Source organism: Pyxicephalus adspersus, chromosome 2, assembly GCF_032062135.1.
Source record: "Pyxicephalus adspersus chromosome 2, UCB_Pads_2.0, whole genome shotgun sequence".
Lineage (NCBI taxonomy): Eukaryota > Metazoa > Chordata > Amphibia > Anura > Pyxicephalidae > Pyxicephalus > Pyxicephalus adspersus.
Genome location: NC_092859.1, coordinates 52,405,743 through 52,419,816, shown reverse-complemented (window position 1 = coordinate 52,419,816; position 14,074 = coordinate 52,405,743). Strand labels below are relative to the sequence as shown.

Sequence of the window (14,074 nt, the reverse complement as noted above, 5' to 3'; positions counted from 1 at the left end):
TCCCATCCTATTGTGTGTGAAATTCCCCCACCTACTAGATTGTAAGCTCTTCGGGGCAGGGTCCTCTCCTCCTATATCACTCTCTGTATTAGTCTGTCATTTGCAACCCCTATTTAATGTACAGCGCTGCGTAATATGTTGGTGCTATAAAAATCCTGTTTAATAATAATAATAATAATAATAAACTTAACCCCCCTAATTCTGTCTGTATTTCCATGCAAAAAGCATTACATTTTTTACATGGAAATTCTTTTTACATTGTAGGCCTATAATTCTTACGTATAACTTACCGAAATATGTCCAGTATTTAATACATTTATTACATTTAATAATAAACTTTAAATAAAAAAACACAAAAATCTGTTAAAAAAAAAATTAAAAAAATGAAGGATGTAACCAACGTCATCGGGAAACCCCGGAGAACGTCTTTGCAGTAGCTGGATGAAGATCGAAGAGGAAGGATGTATCTCCAGGACCTGCGGGGACCAACAGGATGGCAGGGGATGCAGAAAGAGCAAGGTAGGTGGGTTTTTTTTAAAATTTAATGCGACCCTGAGTTTGACAATTGGGGGTTACCACTTTTAGCAAGTAAAGTCCACTCCGAGTCACACTCGGGATTACATTACATTTTTACACTTGAGAGAAACTACCAAAAGAGGATTTCTTTCCATATTACATAGCTACACAATTTTATGCATGTAGGGTCTCAGAAAAAAAAAAATGACCAGTAATGTAATACTGCAGCTGTGTCAAACTCTGTAGCCATTTTTTGGCCATTTGGGGCCTTATCACACACCTTTTGAAAGATGGGTAGTTAAGGTTCCAGTCACTGCTTGTGTTATTATATTTTAAAGTCATGCAAAAATAAGTAACTGAAATAAATCTTTATGCTTTTTGACATATTTGAAAAGACAAAGTTGAGATCTTTAATTAAACATCGCCTATATATATATATATATATATATATATATATATATATATATATAATATACTTCAACAATAACACATACAATTCATGTGGAACAAATAAGCACTCCTCTATAATTATCACAACTTCAAACTCATTAACTAATAGAATAGGATTTACAGTGGCAGCCATAGCCAGTTTTTACCAACCCGAGAAAAATCTAAACCACATGCAGATAAACACACAGATTTAAGAATTAAATATTAGGCAGATACTCCAGTGACAGAAGGATTAACCAGTGATGGGGTGATTAATCAGTAACATTGATCCAAGTTTGCTGGATAACCCAGGGTTACTGATGAAAGTATCTTTTCCAGTCTTGGAGAGCTTTAATAAATCAGGCTCAATGTTTCCTCCACACCATTAGTTGTATGTTAGAAACAAAATTAAAATTCAATATGCCATTAGTGTGTAAAAAAACTGAAAGAAAGAAAAGGTAATATAATTCGAAGACCACCTAGTACTGTACTGCTTCCCAGACAAATAGTCTTGCACTTTTTGTTCTCCTCTTTTTCAGTACAATCAGCTTTATTTGCCTTTTCACTCCTATTTTCTACATGAAAATGTTTTATCTCCTTATGATTTATATTTACGCTTTAAACAAGCTTAACATCCAACTGGTTTAGTCAAATTTCGGGGACTAACACATTGTACACTCCCAGTGTTCTATTCCAAAACTTTTTTCAGGAAGCTAGCCACATAGATACCACCCATGGCTGCACGTAGAAGGAATTCTCTGCTACCTGCACCCAGGTGCCATGCTATCAGTGGGATTCCCAGAGAATAGGTTGATTCTTTAATTTAATAAATTATGATTGGTATAAGAAAGTCCTTGCATAATCAGCTGGAGATTCACCTTAATGATTATGCCTCTGGGAGCTTTATTAGAACATTTGACCTATGGAGTATGTGACTACTTGTATGTGTAAAATAACATAGGATCATTTAAACTGAAGTGAATTTATGTTTTCTTTAGTTTACCTTGGAGTTTAGCCCTTGCTTTTCATTTTTTAAATTCTTTGTGGAAAGTCCAATGTGTCCCTCATCGAGCACCTATAATTGGATATTTGATCTGAATCAGAGGAACCATGTGTTCTGTTTGCTAACTTATAGAGGGATTGGAGGACATTTTGACACCCCTCAATAAATTATGAATGTAATATAGCTACTTCAGAAGACAGAAACCCATAGCTTCTAACCAGGTTTTTCTAAATAGGGTAACAACAGCGATGACTGTGATTTCCAACATACACTTAAATTTGTATTGCAAGTGTACAAAACTAAAAATGATGCCCACAACAACAAATTTTATTTTGAGAAGCAGGTAAAGCAGGGAAAATAATTTTCTTAATTTTCTCAATTTACAGTCAATTGCTGAACAAAAACAAGCTATACAAGACAAGTTTAAGGATAATATAATGATTATAATAAACCTGAAAATAAAAATAAATGGCATTAAGGTTAAACTAAATTTGAGAGACATGGGCAAACCACATTCTCCTAAATTTTGGAAATGAATCTGATAAAATGTCAGATAATCTACCAAGAACCAAATACAAACCTACACACCTCACATCCATGTTTATCTTACCAAATACCACAACTTCAAACCCTGAAAAAAATCAATTAGCTACTTGCACAGCACTTCTATACACTGAGATTTCGGATAAAACTTCTTTATTCCATCCACTGCCAAAGCTAATTGACAACCATCTAGTCACTTGAAATTCACTGATTACACTATCAGAAATATTTAACCTCTATCTCTAGCAAAAATAAAGCACCAGGCCTGGATGGCTACAATGACAAATTGTATTATTCAATAATGTCAGTTTAGAAACCATATTGGAAAAGGCATACAGAACACATTTGATAAAATACATGTTTAGCCAATGTAGAGATACATTTTTTTTACAGTATATAATAAGTTTGAAATGAACAATTCCATTTGACTCTAGCTTTTAAATAATATATTCAAGGCAATTGAAAAGAACACCAGAATATAAAAAATGTTCCACTAATGTCATATTAGCACAAATGAAAAATGTAATTAAATTATTGAATTACTAGGCAAACTAAGGTAACAATATGTAGACTTTAATGTTAACTATTAAATAAACAGAACATGGTATACTTACTTTGGAAGTTGTATCTTCGGCATCCATGCTCATTTTAAAATGTGAAACTAGAAAAGCAGTGATATAGAATGCTATTAGAAGTTACTTAATAATTCACTTTGTCATGCATAGATAATCCTTTAACTAAATCCACATTTAGATGGCAAATGTAGTTAAATGATTACCTGTACATAATACTAAAAACAAGTATATTGTGCAGTAGTATAGTAGTATTGTAATATGTAGTTAGGTAAAAAGCCTGAAACATTTTTAAACAAACCTTTTAAATTCTATATTGATTTTGGGTGCAGTTTTATTAAAGCTAAAGTTTCTATTTTTACACAGATCTACACATTTCTCTAGGTTTGTATCTGCTACAATTTTTTTGTGGGGGCATTAGGCGTGTTAACCCTAATGATGTAGCAAATTTCATAATTTCCCATGGGAGATTTCCACTTTAGCCCACATCTGGTTAGAAAGGCAGTCAGTTGATTTTGGTAGGCCAGATGAGAAACAAAGAGCAGCCAGATGCACTGTTAGCTCAGATGTTGTTGGAGAGGCAGCCAGGAGCATTGGTAGGCCACATGAGAAACAGAGAGCAGCCAGATGTAGTCATAGGTCAGATGAAAACCAAAGATCAGCCCGGTACATTGTTAGCTCACATGTAGTTAGAGAGGCAGCCAGGAGCATTAATGGACGAAATGTGGTTAGAAAGGCAGCCAGAACTATCGGTAGGCCAGTAAAACATTGTATTATTTTATACTACAACTGTCACCCAGCCCCCCCTGAAAAAAAAAAAATCCTGCGAGCTGTGCTGATCAATGAATGCATTTATTAATCAGCTCAGTGTGCGATTCCCGTCACTAGGCTCCATTATTTGGTCAGCACAGCCTGCGATCCCTGTGCACTAGAAGTTAATTAACCTCTAGTTTCCTGGGATCTCACAGAATGATTCCCAGTGCTGCATGAATGAATGCAGCCCCAGTAATCCTCCTGTAATGATTTCCTGGAACTTCCAATGGATTTCAATGGTTTGACAAAATTGCGCAGACTCATCAGAAGTTCAAGGAAATTTGCACAAGAATTCCAGAGGTATTTGGTGTCAGGGACTCCCAGGAATTACCAATACAGATTTGTGCTTAGTGAGCAAATCTGAAAAAAAGGAAAACTGTTCCTGGGAGGCAGGTCAGATACTGCAATATATGAACAATTTAAAGCTAAAAATGAAGAAAGATTGTACAACAAACATCTGAGAAATTAGCTAATCTCTGGCTAAATTAGAGTTTTAACAGACGTCACTGGTGCACCTCCCATCAAGATGTAAAAGAGAGAAAAATCATATCATCCCAGGCTAGATAAAATACACCTACAGCAGCAGAATTTATAAAACACATTTTAGAAATCGCAGCTGATGGCAAGGAAATATAAGGAATATGGTGCATATGCCTTCTGTGCTGATATTAAGTTACGTATGTGTGAAAATTAAGATGGTGGTATTTTTGTTGTCTAAAGTTTTGTTTAAATCCAACTAGTTGTAAGAATGGTTCTTGTGTAATGATGTGTGAGTTCTCAAGCATTTATATTGTGTCAATAGCATTTTTGTTGTTGAGATGTTTAATTTGTTGTTTGTATTGTTTATAATTGTTATGCATAATTAGTTGTTTGCATTGTTTGTACTTTTATTGTACTTCATATATTTCCCAAAAAGAACCAAGGATGATGACAGACAATCTGTAGAATCAGGAAAAGAGAGTTGTAGACAACTTACTTAGGGCTAGCTGAAACACAAACAGGGAGAAGCAGTGAAAAACAGAGTAGAATCAGACGCTTCAGTGGTACCAAACCCTCAAACTCTGTTGGACGCCTCCAACTGCTGCTTGTTTCTCTGTGACTGACTAACAAACTAACACATATTTTTCTGTGCATTTGCACCCAGATATGAATATGTTTTTGCCTTTGAGAATAGGCAAAGATGTTGGATTTGTCTTGCACAAGAGAGTAGTAAATTCACCCTGTACAAAACATTGCATGAGGTACTAAATCGATGGATTCCAGAAAAAGGTAGTACAGCATTATTACACTATGTAGATGATTTGCTTTTGTACAGTGACATGGGAAAAAAAGAGGACCTGAAAAACATCCATATTATCTGCTTCCACCCCCTCTTCCAAACTATAGTAAACCATTTTAGCTGTTTTGTCATAAGTATGCTGGTCATGCTACAGGAATATTGTGCCATGAAAACAGAAAAAGACCATTGTCATATTTCCCATCAAATAGATCATGTGTTAAAGGTTTCAACAATTTCTGTTGGAGAAGTGGCAGCATGTGCATTGATTCTGGAAAAATAAGCAGACTTGGTCTTAAATCACACACTTATAATATATGTGAAATATTAGTGTGAGGTTGTTTTATTTACGCCTACCAATTTAACAACCAGAAAGTGTTATATATTAGGTCTTGCTATGCTCTTTCCATGTGTTGAGAGTGCCTCAAGACAAGAGGATGTACATGGTTACTATGAATTTATACAAACTGAGACACAGGGATTAGCAAATGTATCATCTAATCATATATGTAACTTATCCTCATCTTGAAATGTTTATAGATGGATCCACACTGATGATGGGGAACCACATACTGGGTATGCAGGGGTAAACCCTGATTGAAGCATTTACTCTGACCAAGGTAGGAGAGATACCCGTCTGTACAGACAGCCACTATGCATTTGGCATAGTCCCATTTGGACGGGTAGGTACTACATGACATCCACAGGTAAGCCAATTATAAATGCAAATTAATGCAAGTAGTGGGAGAGCTTTCTTGCAGCCCTACAACTTCTAGAGGTTGCCAAGCTGCACAAAATAATGAAGAGCCAGTGAACCTAGAACTCCTAGTAAAATTTCAAGAACAGGTCTCAAAGGAGGTAAAGAAATCAAATGGATGGAGCTGGGGGTGAAGGAAGACGATGATAATGTCTGGCGGACTAGTCAGATTCATTGCTTGTCTCAACAATTGTACACTATGATGGCTTATCTCTCGCATGGGATCACTCGCTTAGGTAAGAATGCAATGTCTGTCACAGTATGGACGAACGGAATAGCTCCTGAAATTACACCCTTTGCTGCAGGAGACACTCTTTGCTGCCTTACCTGTTCATGCCATGATGCTATGTAGTCAAAATATTTAGTAGACACTCACCTAGACCAGAGTTTCTCTCCCAAAGGCTTCAAGTAGATTATAAAGCATCCAAAAGTGGGAACATTTAAATATTAGGCTTGGCAAGCAGCTAAAGCTAATGCGAAAACAGTAGCAAGGAAATTACTGAGTTTGTCTGCAGATTTGGGGTTCCTGAGCTGATAGTCAGATCGAGGATCCCACTTCAATATTAAAGTCCTTTCACAAATTATGAGTATAAAAAATTTTACACAAGTCTTCCACATATATTATCATCCTCAAGTAGTGAAAAGGCTAAATGGTATATTTAAAGATAATAGTAAATCAGGTTGGAAAACGATATAAGTCGATCAAGTTCAACCGCTAGGGAAATAAACAAACATATCTCAAAATCTCACAAAACCCTATTACCCCTTCCTGATTCCATGAGGCAATCAGATGTTCCCCGGGTCAACAATCTCTGTTTACTTTACTTTAAAGCTTTAATACCCAGTTATATTCTGTGCTTCTAGAAAAGCATCTAGAAATCTACCGGTAGTAGTGAAACTACTTCCTGAGACATCCTGCCAGTCTCTGACCTACAAATGCTGAAAGGCTTTACCCTTGACACAGCATTCACAACTGGCACCACAGGGCTCCCAGAAACGGAAGGCCAGTCGTGTTTGAGCACCCTAACGATTTTGCAAAGCTATGTGAAGAAGTGCAGGGGGAAAACCCAGTGGTGGCAACTCTAGATGTTACTGCTACCCTTGTGAGATATTCCCAGCAGCAGCCCCATGAGAGCTGTGTCTGTGTTTATGCAGCTTTCATTATCCCCATGTATAAACCTTCATAACCCCTTCACTGATTGTCATAGAAATGTGAAATTTACAGGGTACTCAGGGGACCCTAATAGCTGTAACTAAACACTAAAATCCTTACAACAATCCTGAGAATTTTTACATTAAGTGGAGCTATTTCCAGGGTCCCTAAATTCAGTTTGCATGTTAGGGACCCTCTGGGGGCCACTCTCATGGCAATGAACATTAGGGTACTGTCAATTGTCTATGTGCTGTGGTACCCATTAAAGTTCAAAAGAGAATCTGGGTAGCATTGACCATAATACAATTTCATTTATTGTAGGCTTTAAAGAGGAAGCAAAAACAGGAAAGATAAAAACATTCAATTTTAAGAAATCAATGTTTTCATTATTAAAGATGACTCTCTGTGTGACTTGGGCTTAGAGAGAATATTGTCCTCAAAGAATTCTGAACAGAAATGGGAATGTTTCAAGTCTGTACTACACAAACTCACTGTAAAATATATTCCAATGGGTAAAAAAATTTAAAAGGCCAAATTTAAACCCTATGTGGGGTACAATCGTTATATTAACAGCTGATGTTTCTTTAAGAAATAGATAAGCTTCTCCTTGACATGACCTTATACAGTGGTCCCCAAGCCCCAGTATATGTAAAGTTTACACTGCTCTTCTATTCTCAGCAGCTTCACCACCTGTAAGCACCCTAGCTGAGAATGGCCTCCTAGCATCACACTGTCACTAGTTGCAAAGCAGTGTAGTGCTACCTGCACTCCCGCTGGTTTCGCCCCTGCTGTCACACTAACTAGCTCCAGAACAGAGTAAGGTGGGCTGCCAGTGTTTCCACTATTTGTGGAACTGTCATCTGTGGCCCCCAACTCCCCAGCCACAGACTGGCACTGGTCAGCAGCCTATGGGTTGAGACCTCTGCTCTAGAGTGAATCCTAGGTATTTTGAAAAATAGTTAAATAAATTTTGGATGGGCAAAATTTAAGCAAAGGAAACTGGAACAGATCTTGTAAATAAACACTGGTGTGTCAATATATAAAAGTAAGAGAAAAGCCTTACTGTATTTATAAAAAAAATTTGCACATGGGTTTGAATAAGTTTCAATTAGAGATGGATATTCTTTAATTAAACAGTTAGGTACTAACTCTCCTGGATAACTTACACACACACACACACACACACACACACACTCATATTTGTTGTGTATTGCTCTATTTTATTGAATAAGGTTGCGCAGAGTTACTCTACATGTCTTGTTTTAAAATACTAACATGCATTAATATTTTTTGCATAATGCTGATGTATATTTTATTTATGACAAATAAATAATATTCCAATGATCATACCTGCAGTAAAAAAAATACTGTTATTACTGCTCCCAGGTGTCTACTATAGAGAATGGACACCCGGAACTGATTTTAAGGCAAAAACTTTAAAGTTTGCAAATGCCCGGGCAGATTTTTTCAGGCATTTTTCAACATTTGAAAAAGTTGTTTTTTTTTTCATTCAGGAAGATGGACTGTTGAATAAAAGTAGATTTACATAACTACTCTGACTGTACTGTACTGACTGTACTCATGAACATTGCTGTTCATTTTTTACCATAATTCTGTGTTTTTGAAGTATATTTGGGCTTTAAGATATTGTTTAATACAGAGGCCAACCTTGTGTGTAGGTTAGAACCAAATGGCAGGCTGGCAATAAGGCAATCTCCAGACATCAGCTTCTCTTTTAGGCCTGCCTAAAACAAACAAAACAGTCTTCCCTTGCAGAGGTGTTTCGGGAACACAAAAAGAATAGGCTCCTGGCTAGCAAAGCAAATCATAGGCACAGAGAGTCTGTCTCATACAGTTACATCCCCTGCTGCGTACCACAAGGTGTCTTTATAGGCTTGTGAGTCTCAGGAAAATATGGAACCAAGAGTTGGGAATCTGTCCAACCCTACTCTTGCAGATTCCTAGTAGAACCAACCCCAGAACAAAAATTTTGAACAACCAGCAAGGAAAACTAGAGTTTCCCTGCAAGTAACAAATTTAGTTTGGATGTGCAGTGCACTGCTTGATATTTATACTACTTGCTATAGGTAACAATATTTCTTTTTCTGTACACACTGGCACAGTATTTGACTGTGAAAAATAAATAATTTTGTAATTGTTCGTGTATAAATTCCTCAAGCAGTTCATTTACAAAATTATTCTATTTTTACAGTCAAATATGGTCTTCATAAAACAAATTAGCGTATTAAACCATGAAACATATATCTATTGCATTTTCAATGTATTTTATAGATAGAATTTTATTCAAAAACATTCTATATTAAATTATTTTACGAGGGCTGTGGCTTTTTTTTTATTGATTTCTCACTCACCTATTTTGCAATTTAATTGGCTGGTTGCTGTGCTTGTCTGGTCAGAAAAAGAAATGTTATTAAACCTTAACGACTACTTTGGATGTACAGTTCACTGTTTATTAACTGCCCTACTTTTAGAGTAACTTTGTTACCTTTATTTTTTTCCTGAACTGGCATAAAATTAAATGCTCCAGGACTTTGTTGGACTTTGTGCCTGGCTGCTCAGGAAGAGAAATGTTTTAAATTTTGGCATTTATTTTTGATATGAACCATACAACTTTACTTTGCACAATATCTGATCTTTTGACTTTGTGTCTGGATGCTCAGGAAATACAATTTGCTCCCATTTGCCCCTCTTGAGCTCGCAATGTTTTTCAGAAGGCCTTTTTTGATTGCCTTAGTACTATGTTTTATAGAAAATGGAGGCATTTTTACAGCACAAAACCTCTTGCATTTTACAATGAGTCTTGCTGTCTAAATATTAAATATTACACTGGTCAACAAACATTTTCCTGCCAAACAAATTAAAGTAATTTTAGGTTATGTTTGATGTACAGATTCCAAATATGGTATTGGTTTTGCTAGATTGGCTCTAGTTTTTGAAATAATGACCTCAATAATAACCTCATTGAAAACTAACGAAACATGAAAATTAGGCAAAATTAAACTAGGTATGCCTACTTATACAAAATTTAATTTTTGAAATACCTAATGTCAATATATTCTATATTCAGTATATTTAAAGAACTAATCACAAAGAAGTAATTGAAAAACTCGGTTTGTATGATTTTCTTTTATGTGAGACCAGGACAATCACGTTGAAGGCTCCAGCAGTAGTCTGCCATCATAAATCTATCCCATCTGCCCTGATACCTTTCTTCCATCACCTTTATATCTTGATGGAACCTCTCCCCATTGTTCCTCAATAAAATCGCCAAGGTTTTCTTAAAATTTTTGCAACTGGCTATAGAGATAGTGTACCTTTATGCTCATAGTAGTACCTAAATTGTAAAGTTTAAGAGCAAGTTTTGTACCAGTTCTTCATAATTTTGTGCTTAATGGTTATCCAGGAAGTTCTTGACAACCATGACATAGCTGTGCCGGACAGAAGCTTCAGTACCAGTCATGTAACTTGTGAAATTTGAATCATTTATCAGTTTCTGAATCTGGGGTCAATCAAATTTTTTAGTACTCAATATAGAGAAAAATCTAAAAATGTATTTGAATCAAGCCCTAACAAATTGCTTTATTAATCCCAATCACAAGCAGATGAAACATGGGTACTTTGTGTATGCACTTTGCCGTCCAAGTAGGAAGTTCACAATTTTTAAATCAACACATATGGTCCATTGATGTTCATCGTAGCAAAGCTTTTGTAAGACCAACCTCCTTTTAGCTGTGCAGAGATGTGTCTTTCTTAGCATCCCCTGCAATTATCCTGAGACTTTACACAGCTGAAGGTGATTTCAGAGTTTTCCAGTTCAGTGCAGCAGCCAATGAGCAGACTTTTTCCTGGTTCCAAATGTTTTCTTCTATTGGCTGCTAGTCTTATTTATACATCTCTGGTTCCAGGCTCTGGTTACTGGATCCTCAGGCTTGCTCTGTTTGGACCTTGTCTCTTGCTAGCATCCTACCCAGTATCTGATCCTGGCTGTCCCTACATTGAAGCTCTCTGTTCTGCTCACCCCTGTTAGGAAGAGCTTAGGGGCCGCGACCTGGTGTAAAAGTAGTCTGGTGGCCATTAGGGTCACTGGCCCATCTGGTGAAGACTGATGGAAACATAGACTCCACGCTCTAGGTAATCCCGTCACCCTAACAGAAAAAACAGCCTTTTGAGAACAGCTCTGACCTCTCAGAGTTGAAGATCTCTGTGCAATCGAAGTGCACACGCAATTGAAGATCTCAGTGAGGTCCAGAGAGGCTGCTGTCAACTGTAAAGCCATATCCAGACCCTGCCAAGCGCATAAGTAATCGTACTAAATGTGCCAGTTTGTCCTGCCTCATCAGTCAGTTCCGTCACCCAAACCCATGTTGCCTTTGCTGATACAGATTTGAGATTAAAGCCAGCTCTGAGCCTTTCACAATGCACTACTTTTGCACTAAATGCACTAAAGTTGGCACTGTTATCTCCCTCCACAGACATGGGCTTTCCAGCTTATGGAGACCAGTGACCTTGCTCTGGTTGATGTTACCAGCCTTCTTAAAAAATTTGCTGAGCTATACAATCATCCCAGATGAAGTTCGACCACAGAAGCAACAATCTGCCACTTACATCAGAATCAAACACAGTAGAGGCATAGGTTTCTAATTTTCGTTGTTGGCATTTTAGATTAACCGTAGGTTAGGAGTGGATAATAACCCACCGTTTGTCCAGATGTAATAGGCCCAGGCATTAACAGTTGCCTGACTGCATTGGATTCCAGCTTCCCTGGACGCCCCTGAGCCCATGGAACTGGGACTTGCCAGACACTCTCTGTCTAGGGAAGAATGCCAGGGATGTCTCCAGACAAGCCTGTGCTTATATTGTGAAGGTTCCGGCCCCTTCCTACACAACTGCTGAATCCATCTTCTGGGTAAGGCGGAGGCAGATTCTTTGTATTCCACCCCTATCCTTGCTGTGTCCATTGTACTTGTCTCACTCTGTTTGTTTCTGTTAGAAACCTATAGTTTTTATGATATCATGCTTTTGTACGTAACTGGAGGTGAAGGGCAGAACATATGTTGATTTATCTATCTTACTTGACAGAGTTGATGCTATTTTGGAGTTTAAGACTGCCCAGAAGGCTGGAGCAAATATTCATGAGCTGCATTAACATATTGTTTTCTTTCCCTATTTCTCTATGTATGACAAAATTGGAATGTATGGAATGGTATATATCGCATTGTAACTATATTGTGGGACGTCACATCCATCGGGCCTCCCCACACACACACATACACATATTTACACTCATGTATTCTTATTGAACTACTGCTGTAATTTTCTATGAAGATTTTTGAATAAATATGCATGCTTTTTATGATACAGATAACAATCCTGTTCTTAATGTGCCCAAACGATATTTTATAATATTACTTTTTTACATTGGCAAGCCAGCCACATCGACGTCTCCAATCTTGTTGTGGGGGACTAATTTGCATATTTCACTGAAGTAAGTGAACAAGATTTGGGAGACATCGAAGAACTTAGAATCAGGAACAGGAATCCAAACATGATCCCGACGTACTGAGACGTGTTGATGCAAGGAACCAGAGGAAGGTCCCAGGTTCCAGGCAGGAAAAGCTCTAACCCTTTATGAGAAGGAAAGAAGTGCAGAAGATTTCTGGGGAGTAAGTATGGAATTTATTAATTCTTTTGCTGATGAAAGTGATGTGCAGTATTCTGTATTAGGGAATAAGTCAGTTGCAGCATTAGGAAATTGATTTGTTTCTCAGTGTATTCAGGAGAATTTAAAGTTAGATGAGAAATTCTTCACAGCAAGTAAAGTAAAGCATAAACTGAGAAATGTGATGAAACTTATCACAACATTTAATACTTTAGCCGCAAAAGCTAAACGGATGTACAGGATAGCGTTACTGACTGTTGGAATTGTAAGATTGTAGGGGAATACATTGATGAGTTAGAGCAGAAGTTAGAGGCTCAAACAGAATTGTTGTTAAAATCACAAAATAATGTGAAAAATAGCTACAAATAGTAAGAATACAATTAAGGATTCCTCATTTTCTCCTGATACAGAGGAATCAGGACAGGAATCACACAGTGATTCTATATTTAAGTTAAAACTGAAAAAGCATCCAATCAATTTAGGTGAAGTACTTCCTAAATATGATGTGAATATCAGCAAATTTCACAATGCTCACATATTTGAGGCATATTGTGATAAATATGAGCTATCCAAAGAGCAGAGAAATTCTATGTTTTCTCTGTGGATTCCTATACATTTTTTACAAAGGATTAATTTATTTGGGAAATTTTCAGATGATAGATGTACTGATAGGTCACAAGATACAGAGAAAGACAGACTTAAAAGTTTTGCTTTCTGTGTAACAGGTGACATACTTAATTAATTACCAAAGAGGACAAAAGAAGATTATTTTCATATAAAAGCATGTTTGAAAAAGTATACAATCTCATATTTGAAAATCTTCAACCCAAAGTTCTAATAAGAACAATTTTGAAGAAGTTTAATTTAGATGCTGTTACTCTTACTTTAGCCAGTGAGAAGGAAACTTTATATGAGGCAGCTACATTTCTTGATAAAATTCTCAAAAATAAGAATCATAGAGACGTTACATGCAAAGTTTCTAATGTTAAAATTATGAAAATGTCAAATTTCTATGAACCTTATAAGAGAAATGTGTTCAGCAAAAATAAAAACTTATCTATTATGAGTGGAAATAATGCAAACAGTGTCAGTTCTAATCATAATGAGCAAAGTCATTAAAATTATTATGGTAATAAACTGCACAAACAAGCATGTAAGGAGAACGAGCGAACAACACACCGTGTTTCAAACTTATCTCCATATACCGTGTTTCCCCAAAAATAAGACACTGTCTTATATTTTTTTTTGGCTCCCAAAAACACACTAGGTCTTATTTTCAGGGGATGTCTTATTTTTCCATGAAGAAGACTACAGTACACATTTATTGTTGAA

At 36.6% G+C, this 14,074-nt stretch overlaps 1 protein-coding gene across 3 annotated transcripts in view; it reads right to left on the bottom strand.

The window, feature by feature from the left end:
• SLC23A1 (solute carrier family 23 member 1) overlaps window positions 1–14,074 on the bottom strand; it is a 144,219-nt gene that overhangs the window by 116,559 nt on the left and 13,586 nt on the right. The window contains exon 2 of one of the 3 annotated variants that reach the window (XM_072400785.1): window positions 3,106–3,152. The exons of the other annotated variants lie outside the window; for them this stretch is intronic. Within the exon in view, the coding sequence (XP_072256886.1) occupies window positions 3,106–3,138 (33 nt within the window). The 5' untranslated portion in view covers window positions 3,139–3,152. The remainder of the gene's footprint in view (window positions 1–3,105; window positions 3,153–14,074) is intronic. 3 annotated transcript variants of the gene reach the window in all.